Source organism: Equus przewalskii, chromosome 1 (genome assembly GCF_037783145.1).
Source record: "Equus przewalskii isolate Varuska chromosome 1, EquPr2, whole genome shotgun sequence".
Classification (NCBI taxonomy): domain Eukaryota; kingdom Metazoa; phylum Chordata; class Mammalia; order Perissodactyla; family Equidae; genus Equus; species Equus przewalskii.
Genome location: NC_091831.1, coordinates 94,211,200 through 94,236,583, shown reverse-complemented (window position 1 = coordinate 94,236,583; position 25,384 = coordinate 94,211,200). Strand labels below are relative to the sequence as shown.

The 25,384-nt window shown below is 56.0% G+C and overlaps 2 protein-coding genes and 1 non-coding gene across 12 annotated transcripts in view; 2 read left to right on the top strand and 1 right to left on the bottom strand.

Moving 5' to 3' along the window:
- The window catches only part of FANCI (FA complementation group I), a 90,569-nt gene extending 88,992 nt beyond the window's left edge, over positions 1 to 1,577 (top strand). For all 10 annotated transcript variants that reach the window (XM_070617844.1, XM_070617875.1, XM_070617865.1 and 7 more), the window contains one exon: positions 849 to 1,577. In XM_070617844.1, the coding sequence (XP_070473945.1) occupies positions 849 to 914 (66 nt within the window). In that variant the 3' untranslated portion in view covers positions 915 to 1,577. The remainder of the gene's footprint in view (positions 1 to 848) is intronic.
- Positions 755 to 18,606, bottom strand: POLG (DNA polymerase gamma, catalytic subunit). The gene is made up of 23 exons (XM_070617926.1): positions 17,986 to 18,606; positions 16,548 to 17,309; positions 13,661 to 13,853; positions 12,581 to 12,745; positions 12,322 to 12,468; positions 12,094 to 12,173; positions 11,109 to 11,291; positions 10,859 to 11,013; positions 10,567 to 10,693; positions 9,403 to 9,639; positions 8,411 to 8,531; positions 8,139 to 8,225; positions 7,744 to 7,851; positions 7,103 to 7,263; positions 6,256 to 6,309; positions 6,034 to 6,151; positions 5,437 to 5,572; positions 5,088 to 5,334; positions 3,594 to 3,716; positions 3,296 to 3,464; positions 2,940 to 3,148; positions 1,850 to 2,010; positions 755 to 1,278 (listed from the first exon to the last, which is right to left on the bottom strand). The coding sequence occupies exons 2-23, from the start codon at positions 17,147 to 17,149 to the stop codon at positions 1,202 to 1,204; spliced, it is 3,660 nt and encodes a 1,219-aa protein (XP_070474027.1). The 5' UTR covers positions 17,150 to 17,309; positions 17,986 to 18,606; the 3' UTR covers positions 755 to 1,201.
- Positions 18,378 to 18,450, top strand: TRNAR-UCG (transfer RNA arginine (anticodon UCG)). Its single transcript has one exon. It is a non-coding gene; the product is annotated as a tRNA-Arg (tRNA).
- Positions 18,607 to 25,384: the final 6,778 nt, after the last annotated feature.

The following is a 25,384-nucleotide window of genomic DNA, read 5'->3' as shown; positions in this document are numbered from 1 at the left end:
AGGACTGTAAACTTTGAACCTTACCAAGTTGCCCAGACTTGTATACATTTTGGGTAGACATTTCCAGAAGGGGGATGATGACAAAACAAGGTCTTCCTGTGGGTCTTCTCCCTGTGACTTTCTGAACCATTGGGAAATGACTAGCCCTGGGTTTCTGGCTCAGAAACCAATTGATTTCCTCTTGCACCACACCCTCATTCAAGGCAAGGCCACTCTCATTAGTTCAGGTGAGGCTTCCTTCAGTTCATGCCAGTTTCTTATCCTCCTTTTCCCTCTGGTGTGTTCCTCTCCCTTTAGTTTTGCCAGTTACAATAGCACACCCCAAGCCCTACCGTATTTTTGAAGCAAGAACCCATTGTTTCCTTACCTCTAGCCCCTAAAATTTCATCATCTTAGGTTTTTCCAAGATACAGGTAGCAAATCAGTGGCCCATTCCCATTTCAAAATCAGAAGTTTATGTAAAACACCCTGGATTTGTGGCATTTCAAAATTTTCCTCCCTACACTCTTCAGATATCATACTCCTGGCCATAATGCACCTGGCTCCACCCACTCCCTTTACCTACTTGGCATCTGAGGTCAGGAGGGCTATGGAGCTCTTTTTCTGATGCTCCTCATTTGTCCTCTTGTCCCATGCATCCAAAAGTCCAAAGGAAAGGAGTTCGCACTGCCTTAGTCTACTTTGGAGGGCTCCCCGTCTTCAACACTACTGCCGCCTCTGAGTGAGGAAGCGGAGAAACATGACTAACACAGGCTTTGATGAGAAGATAAAGGATTTTTGTTTGTTTTTATTTCCACTGCCTCTGGGCAGGTTTATCACATTAGAGTATTACTTCTCTCCCCTTCTAGGGCACTGCATCACAGCACGAGGAAGAGAACAAAGAACCAGCCAAGAAGAAAAGGAAAAATAAATGAAATGCCTGAGTTAATGTGAACTTTGGGGCTTCTGCTTTCTTTTGACCCAGTAAGCAATAGTGCCCCTTGTTCTACAGCCTGCACCGATGTTGGCATCTTGGTTCTGAACCCATTGAATTCAACTGCACCTTCATTTAGAGGCAATTGTCCTTGGCAGATCCTACTACTGAAAAATGACTGGCCTTAGGCAAGCCCTTTTACAGAAAGTACAGCTGAAAGCCTGAGTTTGGGAGCCTGCAACACCCAGTGAAGCTCCACGGGAGCAAATATAGAGCCTCCAGGCAGAGCTATGGTCCAGGCTGGTTTCGTTTGTCCAAGGAGCCTTTGGTGAGTTCAATTATCTGGTAAATATCCAGCGCTTCACCTGAAAGATAGTGCAAATCAGTTAGGATGCTTCCTCAAGAAATGTAACTGAGAGCTCAGAAGTGAGAAAAGGAGCTTACTGTTAAGGTCAAAAAGGAGGATGGAAGGGTTGAGAAGAATTGCCAGGAATGATAACGTTACATTTGGAAGGGTCCATTTCCTTTTTGTATAAAATAAGTTTGTCTTAGATACATTTTAAATAGAAAATATGGTTTGTGATTTACTTGTTTGGTATTCAAAGCACAATTTTTTTCATCTAAGAATGCACTTTGACTTTATACAATAAATCTTCTTCAGACATTTCTGGTGTGGTTGAAGAGAGAAAGGTACATTTGAAGCTCTGGTTTCTTCCTTCATTTACTATGAACCACTTTCTAGAAACACATCTCTTTGTGATGTGCACATCATGTTCACTTTGGACCCAGGGCACATTATAAACAAACAGCCTAACACACAGTGCGAGTCAGAGTGGATTTCTTATCCTGTGTGCCCCAAGCTTCCTGTTGTCCAAGACCACAGTATGATCCACCTTATATCCTAGGCATAATAAGGAACAAACGTGCTGTGCTCACCCTGGGGAATCCCGTATCTCCTTTCCATCCCAGTTGGGTTGGAAGGGGTTTTACAATCCATGGTCACTTCCTTCCTGAGGCACTGGTCAATATCGACTGCACTGAAAAAGGCGACTGACTGGGGCAAGTCGTTCAGACCCAGCTTGTAGGCAAACATGCACCTGTAAGAGACCCAATCTCCTCTCACAGCCGTGCCCCTGCTGTGAGCAGAGGCCCAGTACTCTGGGACAGTGACCTCAGACCCCCACACCGGCTCTGCTCACTCAGCCACACTGCCCTCCACCCAGCAGCCTGACACCTCCACTGAGATGCTGAAATGCAATCATGGACTCATCACACACCTTTTTTTTCCAGTTTGGTACACTTTATTGATATAAAAAATTTTTTCAATTATTGGGTCAGAGTTTGCATATATGAGGACTTCATTAGCTTTCTTAAGTTTAACACCCCAGGAGATGATTAAGAGGGCCGTGGAGACAGTGCTGAGCACTGCAAACTATTATTTACTCATTAATCAGGACAGATCATGTCCCCAAACTGGTTCTGAGTAGCAGATCAACATGGAACTGTAGTATCATTTAATTCAACCATACAAATTAGGAATTTTATGAGAAAATACAACTCAATATAAAATATATAAGATTTTTTAAAATCACATTTGAGTTTCCCCATTAACAATGTTTTCTGTTAGAATAACAAACTTTTGGCACTTAAGAAAACATTTATGGATGAAAGGAAAACATCTCAATTTCCTTAGATTGAGAAAAGCCTTCTGTCATTTGATTTTCAAAGCAGAAAGCTGTGTTCTTAGGGGAGCACAATTTGAGGACTACTCTTTGGAACAGCTCCCATGACTCCTACCTTACTACCTGAGTGATCTGGTGTTGGTATATGACATTTTCAAACCCAAGAAATCTTTTTTAAAGGTGGAGGCCACTTTTTTAAAGACTAACAATTTTTTTAAACTAGAGACAAAAGCTAAAACGTTCATTTGCGGGGAGATAAAAACTCACAGATCATACTCAGCCTGATCCAAAGCCCTACACCTGAGCATATGGCCGGGCCAGAGCGGCCGCGGGCCCCTGCATACCTGGTCAGGAGGTTGGTGATCTGCAGGGCCAGGGCAGCGCGGTAGCGGTCCTCCTCCCGCACCAGGTAGCGAACCTCGTCGTGGATGCTGATGCAGAAGCGCCCATCAATGGCAAACTCCTCGAACAGCCACTTCATGGCTACGAGCATGAGGTGTAAGTAGTCCACAGCAGAGCTCTGCACCACCCAGTTCACACGGCTGGTCATAAACTGGGGAGGGAAGGTGGGCACAGGTGAAAGGGGTTGGTGGGCACAGGTGAAAGGGGTCCAGCCCAACACCAGTTCACTCTGGGGCAGGAGGTGCTACAGGAGCCCTGCCGTGACCCCTCTCCCCATGCTCCAAGGGTAGCAATATACCTCCCCCTGCACAGCCGAGGGCTCCAGGGCTCTGCTGATGCGGCAGCCCAGCACCGGGGTGCACGGTGTGTCAGACGTGGCAATGCTCTCCAGCTTATTGAACATTTCTGACTCCGTGCCCCCCATCCACGCTCGTTCAGCAACCACCTCCCACTTCTTCCAGTTTGACCTGGGGGACCGGGAACAAAGAGAGGGCCAGCTTTGTGTCTCAGCATCTCAGAGCTAAAAACAAAGCACCCCAGTCTCCTCGGGCCAGCCCAGACCCTCCCTCTGTCCTTAACCCACAGAAGGTTCTCACTTCCTTGAAGCTTCTCTCTGGATCTTGCGCAGATCCTGCAGGGAAACCCAGCCATCCTCAGTCCTGTCCACGGGGAGGTCCAACTCCCTCACCAGCCACTCGCCCTCATCCGACAGCCGATACCTGGGGGGAGTGTCACCACCATCATTCCCATGGGAGTGCCACCTCTGTGCCAGGCCCTGGGCTAGGAGTGTTCACACACCATCTCACGCCATTTCCACAGCCACCCTGGGGGTCATACCTATCCCCCTACAGGCTCTACTTCAGAGGGGAAACAGGCTTAGAGAGGCTAAGTGACTTGCTGGGGTCGCAGCCAGAAAAAGGTGGAGCCCAGAGAGGAACTCAGGCTTTTGTGGGCTGTGTCATGTTAGCCCAATAAAGAACAGAAACTCCAACACAAGAGCCACCACCGTTACTACTGTCCTAATGCTCTGAGACACTGAACTGCCCAATGCCCAACAGGTGCCATATATTCCTTCATGAGGCAGCAAGGGCTCTCACTCCAGATCTGGGGGTGGGGTGGGATGGAGAATGGGCTCCTTGAGGGGAGAGGGCATTTGGAGAAGGCAGAACATACAGCCAGGCCTGGCAGACCCTTCTCAGTTCACTGCCCCAGACTCCCAGCTTCCACACAACCTCAGACATGACCAGGCTTGTCCCCGAGTAGCTCCAGAGCTATGTCACTCACCTGTTCAGAGGTGCGCCAGGGCTTCCCCACAACCTGTGCCCTCGGTCCAGACTCCTCTGCGAGGCCTTACAAGGTCTCCACAACTAAGACCAACCTCCTCAGTCCTCACTGCCCTCGCTTCCATCAGCACACACTACCTGTGGTACAAGCTGCAGCCAACCCCACCTCCTCCTCCCACCTCCTCTGGACAATACTCAGCTCCCTTTTCTGCACTTACGCGGTCCCACTACACTGTTTCTCACTTAAACTTGTCATCTTTCATGAGGTCAGCTGTATATTAGACCTAAGGAAGTTGTAAACATCCCTCTCCTCCCTCACACTTGCTCCAGGAACCCTCCTAGGAGCCTGCTGAGGCCCTCAGCACACAACAGTTGGTACCACCAGAGGAAACAGTGGAAGCCTGGTAAGGCCTGCTCCATCAAAGTCAGTTTCAAGTCTCCAGTTTTCCACAGCGCCCTCCTGTCACCTCCTACCATTGGACACCCGCCCACTTCACTCGCTCTCATTCCCTATAAGCATGTGAGTTTGCAACCCCACATTCCTGTTTATTCTGCAGGACCAGAGCTGTGGACCCACTACCACTTGGTGACAACGTAACAAAATAACCCTGTGATGAAAACTGGTTAAGGCTATTAGACAAGCAAATGTCACCCAAGGAGACACTGTCCCAGAACACAGAGGTCTGGAGGGGGAGGGGCCAGGTGAGGGCTCAGGTAATGGGAAGAGAGAGAAAGATGGGGGCAGTCAAGGGTAGTAAAGCAGGCCTGAGGCCCTGGGGGGAACATGAGTGAGGCAGGGACCCTCACCGGCGGAGGCCCTTGGTGACAGCATACATCTGCTGGGCCTTCTCGGCCGCCTCCTGCCGTGTGAGGCGGTGGTTGAACTGCATGAGCAGACGCTCGGCGAAAGGCTGCCCTGCCCCGTAGATGCGGCCGTAGTTGAAGATCTTGGCATGCTCCCGGCTGATGCCCACAGTGGCAGCTGTCTTACTGTGCAGGTCGGTGCCCCTGCTCTTCCGGCCCTGCAGTGTCATCCACCCAAAGGCCGTGCAGCCTGGGGGCGAGGCAGAGAGAGAAAGCTCAGAGCCGTCCTGCCCAGCAGCCTGGGCCTGAGGGCCAGGCTGCCTCCCTTTGCCCAGCCCTGGCTCTCGCTCACCATGCATGCCGGCAAAGTGGGCGTCTCCAAGCACTGCTGCAATCCACAGCTCCTGTGAGTCCACGTCAGCGCCCACGAGCACATAGCCAGGCGGGGCCTGCACCATGGCCTTCATCTCACTGCCTACTCGGTCAGGCTGCAGGAAGAGGGAGGTTAGCCCCACCAAGATACCCCAGCGGGACTCCTCCTACCCCGTTCCCGGGGCCAGAGCTGCCTGAGAATGAAGGGGCCTCCCCTAAGGGGCTGGTTTTAGGGATGCCAGACGGCACTGCTGCAAGCATCACAGTCCAGGGATGGCCGCCCAGCAGCAAGGGGGTCACGGCGAGAGCAACCCTACTCTCTGGCGAGCCCGACGCCCAGCCCCCTAACCTCCACGACAGCGGTGCTGTCTCCCCTAGTCAGTGTCTGGCCAGAGCAGGGCCCAGAGAGTGTGTGCTGAAGGAACGGATGAGCCATGAAACCAGACTTGAACTCAAGTCCTGCCTGACCCAGATCTTAGGTTCCTTTTCATGCTCCTCACTAAAGGCCCTCTGCAACCTCAGTTCTTAGAGATGCAGGTGAGGAAGGGCAGGAACCAGAGGTGCAGAGGACACATACCCGGGCGTTGCTGGCAGTCAGCCACGTGGGCTCCACAGCCCGGCGGGTGATGGTGCCGGCGGTCACCACCTGGGGCAGGATGGCCCCATAGCGGCCTTCCTCATCATAGTCTGGGTGCCTGGTGGCGGGGTTCCGAGGAAGTGGGGAGGAACATGAGTCTCAGCAGTTTGCTAGGACCCACTCCACTCAGTTCTCCTGTCCCAACCACTTGGCAGGCCTCACCTGGTCACAGCACGGGGCAGAGCCGACCTGGGCAGCCACACCACCATCTGAGAGCTGTGGGGACAGGCAGGTGGAGGCTCAGCACAGCCGTGGGGAGCAGAAGCCACCCATCCCACCACAGCCATCAACTGCCCAGCTTCGGGGCTGCTGTGCGCCCTCCCTGCCCGGCCTCAACACGTTTCCCACTGACTTGACTCAGGGTGGGCCCGGCACAGCCAAGGCCTGGGGCCTGGAATCTACCATCCAGGAGCATAAGCCTTCTGAGAACCCACCAGGCCTCCGCGGCAGCTTGTGCCCATATCCCAGAGTATCCATAAGGTGTCCACCAGCAGCCCTGCCACCACCGCCTCTCCCACGCTCAGGGATGTCTTCACCAACCCATCACAGCACTCTCCTCACTCGAGTGTGCTGCTGGCAGCCACGAGCCCCTTGGAACTAGCCTTCAAGATGAACCTGTGTGCCATTCTCAGCCTGCAGGAGCCAGCTCCCGACCCAACAGAGCTTACAGGCCACCAGCCTCCATGGTCCTCAGCCCATGCAATGGCTCCAGCAGTTATACCAAGGGGTTCTTTTAGAGCTGGGAGGAGCCATCAAGGTCCTACAGTACCACTCTTTTTACATAAACAAGGAAACTGAAGCTAGAGAGGAAGCGAGACTTGCCTGCAGTCACATGGCACCAGGACCACAAGAAGCCAGGCCCCTAGACCACAACTGGGCAGTCCCTCCATTGCAGCAAAGGCTGAGTCAGGGGCCCCTGGGTGGGAGGCGGGAAAAGGGAGTCCCAGGGCTGTAAAACCCTGGCCAGGGGCACAGACGGGCCTGTCTCTGCTCTCTCATGGCGGCCTACCTGATACGTTTATGGGCATTCCTCCAGAAAGAAATCATTTTATTGATTTCCAAGGCACGGGGCCCACTGGCACCTCCTGGGCCAGCCTGCAGAGTGCCATCCTCCATCTTGGGCAAGAAGTCCTTGGCAAAGGGGCTGCCCACATTGCAGCTGTTACCATCCTGAAGAAGGCAAAGGATGCAGTGGCTGGAGGCAGGAGGCAGACCCCTGGCTGGGGAACTGATGCTCTGTGCACCTGGGCTCCGCCCAACACTGAGCCCACACCTTGAGCAGAGTGGTCTGGGGCAAATCCCTGATTGCAGCATGCACACATGCATGCACACACACTCACAGACACAAGCAAACCTGGCTCCCCTCACAAGAGCCATCAGTCAAGAGAGCCTATCACGTACCAGATGTGGTGCCAGACACTTGACATGCTCTATGTCATTTACTTCCACCACCATGTCCCTCACCCCCCAATTTTCAGAAGGAATGCAAAGGCTCAGAGAGACGGTGGTGTCTGTCTGAGATCACGCTCTGCCCTGCTAGCACCGCCACTCTGTGTGAAGGGGAGTCCCCGGGTCTGAGTCACTGGAGGCCTGCTGTGGGCCATGAGCACTGAGGGCACCAGGGGACAGGCCATGAACCAGGAGACACACCTTGTGAGGCAGCTTGAAGAACCAGCAGCCGGGGATATCCACATCGTTGTAAGGTCCGTTGCCATGGTGATAGGCTGGCTGGCTGCCTTTCGGACCACCAGCAGCAGTCTGTGGGGGCCACACACCTACATCAGGCCCCGCTCCAGCACCTGCTTTCAGCGAGGGCCATGGGCTGGGGGTGAAAAAGGGCCTGAAACGATGAGCAGGTACTGGGAAATGACAGGACGGCCACGAGGTCTCAGGCTGCCTCCCTGGCCTCCAACAAGCACAGGCCATCCAAGGGCAGGGCAGCATCTCCCACCCCCAAGACCCTGGAACTCTCCAGTCAGGAGGAGCTACTTGAGTGCACGAGGAAAGCCCTGCCGCCCGGCACCCTGAGCAGGCATCCCACTCACCAGGGCTGGGGGTTGACTCGAAACCACTGCTCGGAAGTACTCCGTCTTGGCCTCAGCCTCCACTTCTAAGCAGCCCAGTTCTTCCACCTGGATGGGCCCAGGTACCAAGGGAGTGAAGCAGGAGGCTGGATCAGCCTGAATCCACCAGCCCCTCCCTGCGGCATGCAGACAGCCCAGGCCAGCCTGGGGTGAGCCACTGGGTGCATCCAGCGCCCCCAACGCCACCCAAAAGGTGCCGCTCCTTTGGGAGAGAACAGAGAGCCCGCCCTCACCGTCTGCCACATGGCGCTGCTGTCGGTGAGCAGGAACTCCTCAGACAGGCCTGCCTCCTGCAGCTCCGGATGCTGCTTCCCCTGTTCAAGACAGTGCTTCCTGTACAGGGACTCGATGGCTCTGGGCAGAGAACAGCAGCAGCAGCCTCGGATTACTGGGTGCCCGCTCCGGGCCGGGTGGCTGGCGGGGGCCTTCCGCAGGTCCCTGCGTTAGTCCTCAGAATCGGCTCTGAGGTGGAGATGGGCAGCGCTTTCCCTGGTTTTCAGTCGGGGCGTGAAATCAAAGGACACAGCACACTGGTGGCAGGCAAGGGTTATGCCACTCACTCTTTTCATGCCACAGAGCTGCCACTTCCCCGAGAAAAACTCTGGGAGCGAGCAGTGGGAAGCCAGGAGGGGCCGGCCCAGGCTCCCACCGCTCGTCCGCCCTCGGCTCACAGCAGCAGGCCGATCCCAGCCCCCTCTGTCCAAGGGCCCCCAGGTGACTCAGGCTGCCCTGACAGCCAGGACTCTCAATTCTGGGCCACTTCGAGTGTCCCAGCTTCTCCCCAACACCTGCCTGTCAGAAGCTCAGGGTCAGTGATCTCAGACAAGTCAGTGACTTGCCTAGGCCTTTGTGCTGTTAACTCTAAAACAGGTTGTATGACCACTCTATCTCACGGGGCTGCTTGGGAACAAACGAGGAAAGCACTGCGAAAGGTTCATCACACAGAATATAATTAGTGCTCAATAAATTATACTCAGAGAAGGAAAAAGCCCATCTCCCTGCCACTTCCTACAGCCCTCCCTGTGAAGCCACTTACCCGTGGGGCCCCAGTGCCCCCACTCGGCGCGCCATGCCCTCAACGCCCCCCATGGGCCCGAGGAGGGGCAGCACGGAAACAAGAACCAGAACCCAGACTCCCAGCCCCAGCTCTCCTCACTGGCCTGAGCGGGGCTTGGATTCCCCAGCAGGGGGAAGGGGCCCCTCCTACCCGGAGCCTGTGCCTTACCTGTAGGGGCAGGCAACCCCGGCCGAGGCCAGGGCAGCGTCTGCCGGCACATCGGCCAGGTTGTCCCGCCGCCCGGGCACCAGGTACCCCCAGCCGTGCTGCTCTGAGTAGTGCAGAGGGAAGCCGTCCCAGGTCAGCGCCATGAGTTTGGGTGTGACTCGCATCTGGAGACTGAGGAGGCTGGGGCCCGGGGTCCACGCAGGGTCATCCAGCCGGGGACAGAGCTTCCGATACCACCTATGCCCCCCAGAAGAGAGCAGCGTCACAGCAGTGGGCAAGGACAGCACGTGACATGCCTCACCCACCCTCCAACACTCCAAGGAGACCTCAGCCTATAGTCACCGTCCCCTCCCTCTGGGATGCAGCCAAGACCCCCATGGAGTTCCCTAGATAATTCAAATACCTCAAAAGGAAAGATCCTCTGTCAGTCCTGCTGGACTAGTCAAAAACAGGGCCCACAGCACAGTCCAGGGCTGGACTCCTCCCCAAGCCCCACTTCATGCAGGGCGACTGGCTGGAGGAGCGAGAAGACCCGCCCCCCACCCCTCAACTGTTCTAGCAACACACCGGGGCCTCCAAAACTGTCTCACATGATGTTCACGAGGAGCAAAACGAGCATGAGGCAAGCAAGGTACCCAGGGCACCAAGTTTAAGGAGGCCTCGTTCCCAGGGTCCCGCAAGTGCAAAATCAGCACCCTGATGTTCACCATGGCTACGCCTACTTTCTCATCTCTGCCACACTGAGGCTCAAATGAAGGGTCACTTCCTCAGGGAAGCCTTCCCTGGTTTCCTCAGTTAGGTACTACCTCAACACTGCTCATTCTGCTGTCTCATCATGGATAGAAACACCAGCTGCACAGGCTGGTCTGCATGCTGGGGTCCTCCTGGGAGAAGGAGCTACTGGAAGGAAGGTGCTATGTCCCTGTTTGTACCCCCAGTGGCTGCCATGGTCCCGGCACACAGCAGGCGCTCAGTGCACTGGTGGTGACTGAGTCCAGTGAGCAGAGGTCAGAGTGCACCAGCGACAGCAGGAGTGGAAGATGGCAGGAGCAAAGGGCAGCAGGTCAGTAAGGGCTCATGGGCACGCCACCCCTGCCGGGTCCAGAACAGGGGTGTCCTGAGAGGGTAGGGGCGGACTCTACACGTTAGGAGAACAGGCCTCACCCGGGGTGTCCGGGCAGGTGCTGGGGCCGCTTGGGCAGCAGCTCTGTGGTCCCCTTCAGCTGCTCCAAGCAGGCGCGGGCTGTGACATCTCGCTGAAACTCCTCCTCCTCACTGGGGGGGCCAGGGTCTGCACAGGGCGGGGGAGGACAATCAGGACCCGGGGCAGGGCCTCTCCAAAAGACCTGCCCAGCCTGCTCATCTCTGGAAGGCTGGGTGCCCCTTCCCAAGGGCCCCCTGGTCCCAGGAGCGTCCCAGGCCCATCCCTGCCCCACCTCCCGCCCATGCTCCCCACCTTCCTGATCCTTGGGATCCCCTGGGGCCCCAGCCCCCTCGATGGGCAACTTGCTGGCTGTGGCTGGCTCCTTCCTCTTCACCTTCTTTGCTTTCTTCTGCTTAAACTCTTGCAGGTCCCACTCCAGGTCCCAGAGCCAGGGGTCTTCTTTGTACCTGCACAGCCAGTCCACCAGGACAGGACTAAGGCCAAGCCGAAGGCCAGGCCCGCCCACCCCTGCCTGGGTGCCGCCCACCCGCAGTCTGGCTACCTCTCCCCCGAGAGCAGCTGGCAGGCGTCGTTGGCCAGGTCCATCAGCGACTTCTTCATCTCCCGCTGGAGCTCCTCGTAGGTGCTCTGTGCCTCCGCCAGGTAACGCTCCCAGTTCTGGTTGACAGGCAGGTAAGAGACACCCATCTCCAGCATGCCGGCCAGAGTCACCGGGTGGGGACACCTTGGGGGCAAACACCAGGGCTGCCATAAATGACCACAGGAGGCAACCCCTGAGCTGGTTGGGGAAGCCTCAACCCAACCACCCACATGGCATAGCTCTAAAGTCAGACAGACAGGAGTTCAGACCCCAGCTCGACAGCTTCCTAGCCACAAGACCTGGATAAGTCACCTCACATCTCTGAGCCTCAGTTCCTTCATCCGTAAAATGAAAATAAGATTGTCCCATCCCCAGGGGTAATGTGGGAATGACAGATCACAAAAATGAGAATGGCTGCCATTTGCTATAACTGCCAGGCACTGTGCTAATAACCCCACACATACAAAAGATCACGCATGAACCTCACAGCTGGGGAGTGAGGCATACTCGTGTATGCTTCAAGATGAGAACACTGAAGCTCGGGGAAACCAAGTAAGTTGCCCAAGATCAAATGACCTGGATATAACAGTTAAGACTCGAACCAGGTCTGGCTGATGCTTATGCCTCCAACCACATCATAAGACCGACTCACTAGCAAACATAACCCGATGGATGGGCTGCCCTTGCATCAGGATCTGGGCACAGAGAGGGTGCTTGATAAACCAGGACCACGTACACGGAACTCAAGCACAGCCCTCGGCTCTCCCCTCCAGGGCCACTGTGGAAACCCAGCGTCCAAGGCCCAGGTGGCCACCACTGGACAGAGTGGCTCCATTCTTTCAAGCAAGAAAGACTAAGGCCCTCAGCCTGAGAAAGACCCAGCACCGCCTGATTACAGTGGGCCCAAGTACTAGGAACCCACTGGCCCCCAGGGGCTCCCCCTCACCTCTCCAAGAAGAGCGGTAGCTGCTGCTGGAAAATCTCATAGGTGGCCCACACGTCCTGGGCACAGTACTGCATCAGATCCTGGCACAGGCGACAGGAAGGCGCTGGGTGGGCAGCCACCCCACTACCACCGCCAGGTCTTGGGGTCAGGTCTGGCAGCTATACTCCCTGGGGTCAGCTAGGGGTCTGCCCCAGCCCACCTCCCCGGAGCCCCTCTCCAACACCATACCTGGAAGTTCTCACGGATGTCCTTCATGCTGCCCTTAACAAAGAGTTCGCGAGGCTCCTTCTCTAAGGCAGGGCCTCCCACATAGAGGCTGTGCACATCTGCCAGGTTGTTGACACTGCTGATGTCCAGCCAGTCCCAGGAGGAGATCTGGGGGGCCAAAGCAAAGGACACGGCCGATCAGCCTAGCCTCAGGATAGACAGGCAGGCTGGCGAGGGGGTCCCAAGCACCCTGCTCCGGTCCCTGGCAGTGGGCTCTCACCGCTGGGCCACTGGCTTTGCTTTGAGGCTTCTGGCCTCGCTGTGTGGGGTGCCGGGCCTTGTGCTTGCCCTGCTTGGCTGCGATCCACAGACTGCGCTGGAAGCTGCTTAGCCCTGAGATGGCCATGTGCATGCTCATGGTGTCCAGGAAGCGCATGCGGGAGCCCTGAGGAGAGACGCTGCAGCTGAGGGGCCAGCTTCCCACCGCTTCCGTGGGTCAACCTGCCAGCCCCTCCGCCTCCCCTCCCATCACACAGCCTTCCAACACTAAAGACACAACATGCTCATGCTTGTCCCTCCACCCTCGAGGGGCCTGCCCTCCCAGATCCTGGCCACCTCTGACGGTGCAGGCCTGGCTCGATCCCAAAGCACAAGACCTTCCCAGCGTCCAGCAACAGCTCTGAGGGGCACCTTGGGAACAGAGTGGCCAGAACAAGGCCTTCTGAGCCATCAGGCTCGGCTGCCAGCCCTAGTGCTGCCACTCACCAGCACTGTGGCCCTCGGCCGGTCAGCAGGCTGAGCATCAGCATGCTCAGCTTTTACGAGCTGGGGCGCTCTCGCCTGCCCTGCCTTTCTCCCAGGGCTGTGGTGAGGACACGGTGAGAAAGCCCTCCTCATAACATGAAGGACTGCCGCCGCTACACACCAGGCGTGCTTCTGAGGCTCGACATGTGCGCTGTCCTAGCCCTCCTAACAATCCACTAAGGCAGCGTCTGCTAACTCCCTCCCTTTACAAATAAGGAAACCGAGGCCCAGGGATGGTAAGGGCTCACGCTGCGTGTCAGTGCCTCAGGCGGGATAGCCCCGGCCGTGCGGCCCACCCAGAGCCTCCGAAGACCCACACCAAGCTCCAAACCACCTCAAGAGACTAGGGCCATCAGTACTCGGTGACAGCTCAGGTCATGTACCAGGCAGGTCCTGGGGACAGGCACCAGCAGCAGGCTGGTCGACAGGAGGCACGGTAGCTGCTACAAAGGCGATGGGGACCCTGGCCAGGAAAGCAACACCTTCCCCAGCCACCGGGATCAGGGCTGTCAGTCCCCGCCACGCCAGGACCTGCAGCCGACCCCAGCAACCTCACCTGGATCAGGTACTGCTCCCTGATGTGCGCTCGGTCAAAGCAGACGTTGTGCCCCACCACTAACTGCTCCTGCCAGTCTCGCTGCGGGGGGCCGCCACCGGCAGGGACCTCCAGAGGAATGAGGTCAGCCGGCGACAGCTGGCTGGTCCAAGAGTAGCGCTCTTCCACCAGCCGCCGGCTGCACCAGGAATACCTACGGGAGGGAGAGGCACAATGCTCTCGTGTGCCCGCCACCACATGCTGGGGCCTGCGCTAGCAGCTGGGGGCGCAAGTGAGACCAGGGCTGCCCCCAACCCTCACAAAGCTGGGGGTCGGGTGTGGTGGGGTGGGATGCAGTGGGGTGGAGGCACATGTGCAGGGGGCAGTTACAAAAGCGTTTGCACGTGTAAACTTTCACAGATAAAAACGGAGCTGAGTGCCACCGCACTGGCTGTCCTGCACAGGCCCTCAGCCTGGGCCATAGATGTGTGTCAGGTCCAGCGTTCGCCCATCTGTGCTTGGCCCTGAGGTGTCTGATGAACATTATCAGGCCCTTGTGTCTATAAGTGTAAAGCAGCTAGTGTTCCAAGTGCTAGAAAAGGAGAGAGACAACAGAACCCAAAGTGGAATTTTTTTTTTAAGTTGAAAGTGGCAAAAAAAAAAAATGACAAATGCTGCACACATGTACAGGATGAGTCATCGATGGCTGGAAAGATTTTGAAGGACAAAGAGCGAACCCCGCACCTTCTAGAAAGTGCTGGGCCTCTCTGAGCCACTGTCCTCAGTGCAAGACCAGGGAGAGTGCCAGAATGGAGGAAACGTGCCCAGTGCCGGGGGGGTGAGGGCCGGACACTGACTCAGGAAAGGCTGGAGTTTCCTCAGGGGACTTTCCGCACGGCTAAGCGTGCAGAAACAGCCGCTGAGGAAAGCCTGCTGTGACCCGCAGAGGATGCCCGAGGGCCAAGGGCACTCAGCACGGAAGTCAGCAATGCGGCCACGTGTGGCCACCACAACTGTGCAGAAGCTCCCTGCAACCCTTGTGGAGGGGAGGAGCGGCTGTCTGCCTCAAAAGTCTCAACAAACATCGACTGCTTTGGACGACGGGGGTCTTAAACCTGGTAAAACCTAACTCCAAATGGTGGGAATCCACTCAGGGACGCAGGCCGAGCCCTCCCCCCTTACAACTCAGCCCATCACAGCCCTTAAGGACAACCCCGAAGAAGAGGCTGAAGAACGTCACATACTCCAGGCCACGTGATGACAGGGACGTGAGTTGCAATAAATTATAAGCCACACTGGTGTCAAGATCCAGGTCTGCAGCTGTGCATGAGAGCCATCTTATTATCAACTTATTTGTGATAAGAAAGAAGAAGGCCAATTTTAAATTTAAGACGAGTCTGAACCAATGCCATATATACTACACTTTTCCTGTGAACCTTAGATAAACGTTGACGGCCTGTCTAATGTCCCTCTGGCCGCATGACCACAGCCTTTGGGAAGTCGCCCGGGGGGCTGTCCATGGCCTCCCCCTCCCGCTGGAAACTGCGGGCCAGTCAGGAACCTGCTGTGACGCAGCCACGTGGCAGGGACATGCCCAGGTTAACAGTGGACTGCTGTGAGGACCCCCCACCCCGCAACCAGTCAGCTCCCAGGAGGAAGGTCCCAGAATGAGCCCAGGCCTGGCCCACGACTTCTGCCGCCAGGCAAAGGGAGCTACGCCCCTGTCCCACTGGCAAGAATGGGATGAGATGAGAGGAGGGTGGGAGGACAGGTAGAAGAAACAGGAGAGGGAGGAGGAGGGAGACAAAGGAAAAGGGACTCCACGTAAATCGGCCGCAAATGACCAAGAGATCAAAAAACAAGGCTTTCTGGTCACTGGCTTCCTGATCTTCCTTCAGCCACCACAGCTGCCTCTACCTTCTCAAACGACGGACGGCCTTCCCTCTACTGTGGCCACCAGGGTACACAGGAAGCACTGAGACCCTCATCTTAACCACAGCTGAATCAACGCGGCAGCATCTGGTCTTGCTCTGTGCAGCCATTAATGCCTACCTTATCTATTTAGCCATGTTTTCACCATTTTCAACTGCATATTTAACACTTCGCAGCTTTCTTTACAAAGATGTAGCTTCCAATAGGAATAAAGAAACTGCCAACTTTTTTTTGCTGGCCATGCCTGAAAGCATTAAGGTTGTAAATAGTATTTTAATCCTGGAATGAAGAATAAAAAAGGGGAGAAACAGTACTGCCATCACTGTTTGAAAAAGAAACTTGGGTAGCACTTAGAAAGTTATTTAAAAGGAGAGACACTGGCTATACCTTTTTGGGACCAAAAGGCCTGCTTGGGAGGCCGGGGGAAGGAAGGGCGGGTCTGGGGGATGCTACTTGGCTCCGGGGGAGGGGTTTGGGAACGGTGGAGGGTGTGTTTGGTCCTGCATTTGAGGGAGCGGCTGGGGATGCTAATGTCTCATACTGCCTGGGACAGTCCCACAAATGGGAGACTTCTCCTGTCTAAAATGACCAATAGTGTCCCCAAATAGAAACACTGTTCAAAGGTCTCAGACTAACTTCTCAGGAGGCTATTAGGGGAGGGGGTAAAGGCACCAAATCAAGGTGATCTCAAGCGGCCTCCCGGCCAGTCTCCAGTCCAGCGCTCTGCTGTGATTCTGCGCACAGCCCCTACCACCAACGGACACCTGCCTGGGTGTTTGCTTTCCATCTGCATCTTCCTGACAGGAAGTAAGCGCTGCTAAAGCTGGGCTCAAGCCTCTTCTCCTTCACCGTCCAAGCCAAAGTCCCCAGAAGAGCACGAGCCCGGCACATGGGGGGCCGCGAATGCTCCCCGAACCAAACTATCCAGCCAGGCCCCCGTGTGCGCTGAGGTCCCCTGACCCCAGCCCCAGCTTACCAGGCCGAGGGGGATATGGCCACCGCCAACGTGGGGCAAGTTCCCTCTGCCAAGCAGACCTCCACGTCGAACACCAGGGCCCGCTCCTCGGGGATGGCCACGGGTTCGGCCTCCCCCTCGGGGCCGTACCGGGTCCAGCCCTCCGCCCAGGCCCAGCTCAGGGGCCGCGGGGGCAGCTGCGCCTGCAACAGCGAGTTGGCCGCCTCCAGGTAGGGCAGGCTCTGCTTCTGGGCCAGGAGGCGGAAGTGCTGGTCCAGGCTGCCCCCGTAGAGGGGCGGCAGGCGCAGCTCCACGTCGGGCAGGGGCGCGGCCGGCTGCCCCCAGAGCCCGTGCTTCTGCAGGTGCTCGACGCTGCGGCGCACCGCGGCCTCGCCGGGCGGCTCCGCGCCGCGCCCGAAGATCTGCTCGTGGAGCCCCCTGGAGAGCATCTGGATGTGCAGCGCGTTGTGCCGCAGCTGCCCGCCCTCCGAGGATGGCGGCGGCGGCTGCCCGTCGCTGGGGACGGGGACGGGGGCGGAGCTGGAGGCCCAGCGCCCCGGAGCTGGAACAGAGCCGGGCCCGACGGCGGCGCTGGCCACCTTCTTCCAGAGCAGGCGGCTCATGGCGGGTGCAGGGAGCCCCCCGGTGGGAGTCAGGACACCTGGCTTTGGGCTCCAGCTTGGCTGCTCTCACTGGCTGAGAGACGTGGAGTGACACACGTCCTGTCTCTGTCTTCCCGGCAGTGAAATGGGTCTGACCATGCCTGCCTTCCACCCACAAACCCTGGAGGAGACAGACGAGACACGGCGTTATCCATTACACAGGTGTGACGTGTCCACCGGCAGCCCCCGTCCCTCGAGCACTTTCTGCATCCCGGGCGGCGTGCCAGGCACTTTTACACACATTTTCTCAGTTAAGCCTCAAACCACCTCGGGAAACATCAATTCCCCTCCAGCGGAACCTGACGTTCCCGCGGGGCCATCAGCGAACTTGGGAAGGGGAAGGCAGTGGTTAAGCGTGCGGGTTCTGGAGGGGGACGCCGCGGGTTTGAATCCCGGCTCCGGCTCTTACGAGATGGGTGACCTTGGACCGGCTCCTTAGGCCCCGATTCCCTACTCTGTAAAGTGGGGTGACGGACTCTCCCTGCCATGCAACACCGCTGTGGGGGTGACACAGGGCGAATGTGTCGCGCGCCCCGGCCCCGGGCAAGTGCCCAGCAAAGGGTGGTGGCTGTCAGCCGTGATGGGGGCCCGCGGGCCCGGCGCCGAGAGGTGCCAGCGCCCGGATTCGAACCCGCAGGCGGGGCCGCGGTTCCCCCGGGGCCCCTCCCAGGCCCGGCGGTCCCAGCGGCGGAGGACGCCCTGCAAGGGGCGGCGGCGCGGTGCGCACGGGGTCGAGCCTCCGCCCCGCTCAGGCCGCGCTCCCTGACGCCAGCGCCCCGCCGACCCCCGCCGGAAACCTCGGTACACCCGCGGCTTCTCCGTCTGCGGCTTCCGACCCCAGGCCCGCGGCGCGGCGATCCCTCCGCGCGGCCTACGCAGCCTCGGCGTGGCGTGTGGCCTCAGCCGCCGGCGCACCCCGCTGGCAGCCGCAACTTCCCGTCTGCGCCCCGCTCGTCCCGCGGCCGCCAGAGAAGCAGGCGGGCGCTGCCGGCGCGGCCAATGGGAGGCCCGCGAGTGGACCGGCCCGTCCGCGGGGGGGGAGCGGACTTCCGGGTGCGCCCTCCCTGCGGAACGCTGGGAGCCGAGGTCCAACCCACCCCCGCTCGAGAAGCAGGTGGATTGGTCCCAGGCAAGCCCGTGGGCGGTGATGGCACTTTTTAGATTGTCCGCAGAGCGTCGATCTCGGGGCGGCCGCGTGGCCTAATGGATAAGGCGTCTGACTTCGGATCAGAAGATTGCAGGTTCGAGTCCTGCCGCGGTCGCATGGGGCGGTTACTGTTTTTGGCGTCCTGCGTCCTCTTAAGAGTAAAGTGACGGGACACTACGAAAGTGTCGTCGCCGGTTGCCGTCCCACGCTGGAGCCCGGGAACGCCTGGGTCTGCGAAAATAACGGCTCCCACGCGTCATGCCTCTGTGACATCTCGCGCCCACGTGTCCCGGGCGCGAGGCGCGTTTCCAAATTGCACCAGCCGCGCACGCCCGCGCGGGGAGGAGCGTGGAGAGGGAGGGCGTGCGGGGCGGAAACCCCGGTTTAAAGTCAGTCTACACCTGGGAAGCCCCTCCCGCGCCAACCGCGTGCTGCCCGTCTTCGTCCCGGACAATCCTGCAGGGAAAACCATTGCCTTTCGGTGAACCCTAATCTGTCCCCGGACGCAAGACCCCGCCCAGCGCCCGGCTCCCGCGGGGCAGCCGGCGGCGCCGCCCGGTCTTTGCGGTCCCGGTCTCGGCGCCGCCGCCGCTTGGTCATGCTCCTCATCGGCTCTGCTCTCGGCGCTCTACGTTTGGCAAACTGTAAAGTACTACGCACAGTAAGGGCCGCGTGAATAATGAGAGCCTGGAGACCCGGCTGCGAGGATGAGGAACGGGAGCCCACCCGAGGTCACGTAGCTGATGAGGGACGAAACTCAGGCCTCCCTGAAAGTGAGCCCGCGCGTGTGCCTGGACAGTGGGGGCTGCCTGGAGGAACTGACCTCGGTCCTGGTGGGAGTGGGCTGCGGGGACCCCGGGGCACAGGGATGCAGCCCTCGGTCGGCCGGTCCCCGCCGCCTCCTGCCGCCCGAGAGGCAGGGAAGTCCAGACCAAGGCTCGCGAAGGCAGCTTGGTAGCCCTGCGCCCTGATACTTCCATGCTTTTATTTAAGTAGGAAATATTTTTCATGCACTGTTCTAGGTGTATTTAATATACACTAAGTGGTTTTTGGGGGGGGGGGGTTTCTCTTGGAAAAAAAAATACAATTAACTGAAAATTCCCTGTCTTATAATCTGGGTTTTTTTTCACTTACCCTTATACCATTGACATTTTCACAAAATTCAGAGAGGAGATGATCTCAGCTTAAATCAGAGGGCCTCTGAGCCGGAAAACCATTTTCATTATTTCTTCCAAACTCCCACCTGAAATTTAGCATTTCCTTCAGTGATGAGGGTAGGCAACCAGCCCCAGAGGTACCAACAGTACCTGAGACTGTCCACAATGGCAACCACGGATATTTTCACAAGACGTAGTGAAAAAATATATTGTATCACCTATTTGTTCTTTCTAATATCTCATAGTCTCTGGTTTCCTTTGTAATCCTGTGTGTTTTTTGCATTTGAAAACATTATTCTAAGAAGATGTGTATGACACAGAAAAGCTAAGACCCCCTGGCCCAGCTGAATGTGACTTCCCAGGGCTGCTGCTGCTGGGCCTGCCTGGCGTCCATTCAGAGAACAACCCACCTCCTTGGTTCAGTGCCGGGAAATGTCCACCAACATGCTCCCCCTCTCACGAGGCTGCTTCAGGCCAGTCTGGTGCCCCCGCCCTGGAGTTAGCATCTTCAGCAAGGACCAGAGTGGCTGACACTGACTCTTGCTGAGGATCGGCACCCGCCGAGCTGCACCGTTTCCAGGATTCCGAGCCCAGTTCCTCCACCGTCCCCGCCTCCTCTTCTAGGAGGGAAGAAAAACCTGCACGTTCTTGTAGAAAAGTCTATTCCTTCTGGTAATACCTGAGAAACAAGATAACTTCCCCCACAGTGCCCTGGACCTCTCCTCCCACGTGGCAGGGGACAGAGTTCACTAGGAACCCCTGTCCGAATCAAAACACTCTGTACCTTCTTGCGACGCACGTACCTCAGTTGTAACAAATGCCGATGTTTTAAAAATCTCCCTTCTCCTGCTGTGAATGCCCCGAAGACTGCCCTTGTGTCTCATTGCGTGCTGTCTCCCAGGGCCTCGCTGGAGCTCGGTAACAACCACCAGCACTTACTGGGTGCCAGGTCCTATTCTAAGAGCTCACACAGTTGACTAAATGACTCCTCACCTTGTCCCCGGGATAGAGGTACTGTTATCATCCCCTTTTACTGATGAGGAAACTGAGGTACGGAGAGGTGAAGTAGCATGTCTCAAGTCCTACAGTGGGAAAGTGGTAGAGCTGGGACTTGAACCCAGGGAGACCCGCTCCAGGGGCAAGGATCTCAATAACTGCACTACACAGTCACTGCCCCCCGACCCTGAAAGCTGAGAACCCCTGCTCCAAGGTCGTGTGCCAGGCCCTGGGCTGGGGCTGGGGATGCGAATGGGCTAGGCTCCACGTCACCGCTTGTGACTCTGGACTCTCCGGTCACAGCCTGCTCCTCCAGTGTCCCTCTTACTTTCCTTTCTGTCTCCTGGAGAAAGTTCCACTGCTCTTCCTTTATCAAGAGCTACCACTTCCAAACGAACAGGTGAAACGCTTTAGAAACGCCTCCTTTAATCCTCTCAGTAACCCCATTGGTACTATTATTATTCCATTTTACAGAAGAGAAAAGAGAAAGGCTCCAGTGACAAGTATGAGGTTGACTCACTTATCCAAAAGTCACACAGTGAGTCCAGGGTCTGGATTAGAACCCAAGCCCTGGATGATTCCAGAGCCACCGGGCATTTCTGCGAGCCCACTAGACATCCCCCAGGCCAGAAAGCAGGTTTGAGAAGACAGAAAGCTACCCTCGCTCATTGGCTTGCTGCTGGACGGCCCCGGAGCAGTTGGCGTAGGATCCCAGGTCACAGTGATGTCAGCCCCTCCAGTATTTGTCAGAAAGCAACATGCAAGTTTGTTAACATTTTCCATGAGATTCCTCCTTTGTGCTTCACCGATGGGGCCCCCCCCCCATCCCCAAGAGAGCTGAGCAAGAGGACCAGGATGAGGAAAGGCGGGGTGCATCTTTTAGCCAAATATTATTTACTCTGCAGTTCGTTAGTTTCCTCGTCTGTAAAATGGAGCAGTTGTAACACCAACCCCGTCGAGTTGCTATAACCAGAACAGCGCCCGGCCCAGGGTAATTGCTCACGAAATATAAGGTTTGGTTACTGTTATGTCAGCACCTCCAGGGCCTTCGTCCCTGAAATACCCAGACCTGCCCTACTGGGTCAGAAGACAGGAGGCACCCATCTCTTGGAGCTGTTTCTAGCAGAAGCCCGTGGGAAAGGAAGGGCTCGTTTAGGGTCAGCTGCTGCCATGCCAGGTCTCAGTCTACCCACCGAGGGATTAATTGGGCATGTGCGCGACCTCCAGCACGAGAGGCATAGGCTGCTTCCAAAATGTGCATCGTATTTCAGGGGGTAACTGGTTATGCCAAACCTTAAACCTGTGCAGTTTAAGGACTGGGAAAAAGGGAACTGATGGAGAGGCAGATCATTGTTCGTGGATGAGAAGCTCCCTGATGGGACGAGACCGTGCCACGTCCATCTTTGTGGCCCTAGCGTGGCACCTGGCAACAGAGGAGGCCGTTTGCTGTCCCCATGTCCCAGAGTCCCTCCCTGGCTCCTGGCCAGGGCTGAGGAGCTGACTCAGTCCCCATATTAACTAAGCCGAGCCAATTAGGCATTCCACCAAAAAAACGAACAGTATTTCCTTCACGTCATCAAATAGTCCGTCAATGTTGAAACTCCCAATGGCAAGAGCCCCTTTCCTCTTTAGCTAATTTGGGTTGGATTTCCTGTCACTCGTGTGGAAGGAGCTCTCACTGATTGAGAGCTTATTAAATATTTGCTGAACAAATGATGGAGCTTTTTTTATGTCTTCAGCTAAATTTCACTGAGATAAGGCTGGGCTATCCATGAGATTCTTACACTTGCAAAGTGCCCTGCAGGTTGCATACTCTGTCACTTTGCCTCAGCTCCACATCAATCTGTGACACTGGAGCTCTCTCTGATACAGGTGAATGTTTTAAAAGAAAACTTGATATATTTCTACCGTAAGTTGAAAACTCTCACATTATAATTTTGATCTATCCAACTATATATTACTATATAATACATAATTTAAATGTTAAATATACATTGTATATATAATTTAATCCATAAAATTTAAAAGTAACAAATACCAGGAAGAAATTCAACCAGTTTCAAAAATCCGTACCCGGAAATAATTCCACCGTCAGAAGAATGAAAAGTATGAACAATTTGTGATAAGGAGACATTCACTTAATGTATCTTAGTTTAAGATGAAGATGAGGTTCTGGGTGGATAAGATAATTTCATTTTTAAAATGTTGATGTTAATCAGCTCCGAGAATCTCAATCCACATGTGTATGTCACCAGAAAGGCAAAAAATAATGAACTGCCTTCTCTGATACGTTTTTGCAAACTTATATGTCACATGCTAAACAAATGTAGACATCTGAAAGAGAAATTTATAGACATTTCTGTAAATTACTGCAAAAACAGTCCCCACAGGATGGACAATTGCGGACAAGGATCCACCCTGGGGGCTGCACCGTCAGTGCAGGGTGCCTTCCCAGATGGAAGGGCAGAACCCACAGTTCCCGGAGGATTGCAACACGCATGGGCTCCAAGCCCTGGCCAGGGCCCTGTGGCCTGTCTTGCCAGCTGCAGAATTGCGAATCTCTTGTCCCATTGTATTGAATCACAGCCAGGCCCAGCCCCGGGAGCAGCGCCCTCTGCAAGATGAGCGCAGCACCGCCCGCCGAGGTCGGCCTTGACCTACAGCAGCTGCTAGAGAGAGTAGAAGGGTTCCTTGCAATGTGTTTGCCACAGAAGATTTAAGCTCAAAACGTAGGCTGTGGGATGAAAAGAAATGCATATTTCTCTCTTGCAGAGACGTTTCCTTTGAGGAGTACAGTGGCCTAAACTCAAAGAGCCAAGAACATTTGTGGGAACGGTCTTGCTCTCCTGTTAAAAAGGGCCGCCCCTCACCCCACCCCCAGAAAAGAAAACGTTTAAGTCATTCATTCAATGGGGGAAAGAAAAGAGAGCAAGACTCTCCGAGAGCAGGTGTTTATATGCAGGGGAACATCTCCGGCATCCTGCTTCTGGAAGAAAACGGCCGTCTTGCCTTGGCATCTAATCATTAGGGTTCGGAGAGAAGATTCTGTCTTCTGTCCTTCAGGGAAAATGACGGACGTGTCTGGTGATTGTAAAGTGCCCTTCAGTTTGGGTTGGTCTGGTTATCTATTTATCTATTCCCTGCTTTGTTCCAGAAAGACTTTCAGGTGGCAGAGGTTAGTTGTGACCACGTCATCATCACTGTCCAGGCATAAAGCAGGGGAGCAGCTCAGATTGGCGTCTGGTGAGGTCAGAGGCCAAGGGGTTCTGCTAGGGACTCACAAGGGCCTGCCACACCCTCAGCCCCAGGAAACTGGCCATGCTCCCCAGGCCGCAATTGGCTGGACTCAGGCGAGTACTTGAGCCTAGATAGCTGTGGACCAGCCAGGCTTGAGAGAATAAACGTCAAGGAGAGAGGCTCAGTCAGTAGGGGTGAGCCAAACCAGGTGGTGACTAAGCATCCCGATGACATCCTCTTTCAGGAATCGTGACGGGACCATGGCCATTCTGATCTGAGAAGACAAGATGCCCAGAGTCACCAGAGCTGTTGTCGTCCTCACGTGGCGATGCGGCTGGCAAGCCGTCCCAGCCCGGGGAGCCCAGGCAGCTCTGCCTACAGTGCTCGAAGCACTGTACTGAGGCAAAGTCAGCAAGACCAGGCACGGCGTGATTGTGACAGGGGTGGTCGTTTGCTAGAGGGCCGGGTCTGGAAGCCATTCCGGAGGCCCAGCCAAGAGGCCATCCTCCAGCCCTTCCAGAGATTTGTCAGCACCTAACTCCCTGTATTAAGACTCCTTTGTATTAAAATATTTAGAAAGGTGTCTGTTTCCTGAAAGTGGACCCTGACTGATGCCTGGACCTCCTCTGGGCTCCCTGTGGCATGGATCGCATGTGCCGTGGTGGTCCAGCTTTCTCCCCCGACCCAGCCCCAAGCTCCCCGAGGGCTGTGTCCAGTTTCTCTTATGTCCTGGCACCTAGCACAGGGCCTGGTGGTCTCGTGGTTAGGACTCAGCGCTGGGTTTGCTGCAGCCTGGGTTTGTTTCCCGATCAAGGAACCACACCTCCGTCTGTCGGTTGTTATACTGTGGCGGCTGTGTGTTGCTGTGACACTGAAAGCTATGCCACCAGCATTTCAAAGACCAGCAGGGTCACCCGTGGTGGACAGGTTTCAGCAGAGTTTCCAGACTAGACAGACTAGGCTGAAGGACCTGGCCATCCAGTTCCGAAAAAAACCGCTATGAAAACCCTATGAATAGCAGGAAAACACTGTCTGATACAGCGCCAGAGGAGAAAAGATGATGCAAAAAGACCAGGCAGGGTTCCGCTCTACTGTCCACAGGGTCGCTTGGAGCTGGAATCGACTCCACGGCTCTAACCACAAAGCTGGTACCTACACAAAGGATGTGCCCGGTCAATGTTTGCTGCATGGACCAGTGACTCTCCCCACTGAGGATAAATTCCTTTTCATGTCCACACCCATCATATCATTCAGAGTTCAGAGCAGGAACTGGGAATCACTTCGGTTATTTCAAGCAAAAAGAGACGTGGTACAGGGCCTTTCCACATGAATAAGGACAGTTGGAAGGACTGGCAGCGTGGCTGTCAGTGGGTGACTTGCTTCAAGGTCACACCAATGAAGCTGTCATCGGGAGCCAGACTGTAGAGGAAAGGAGGCCACTGTTGCTACGGCTACCGCTGTTGCTGCCACCACAGTGTAAACTAGGACTGGAGAGTCACACACCGAGCTGGGCTGTGACAACTGTCTTGTCATCCAGAGCTTGCTGGTCTGTGCCAAGGCCACGGGAAGATGGTCCTGGCCTCTCTCTGGCCTCTCAGATCTCCCACCAGTGTGTCTCAGAGGCAGCATATCAATCATGACCAGGGCCCTGGCTGCACG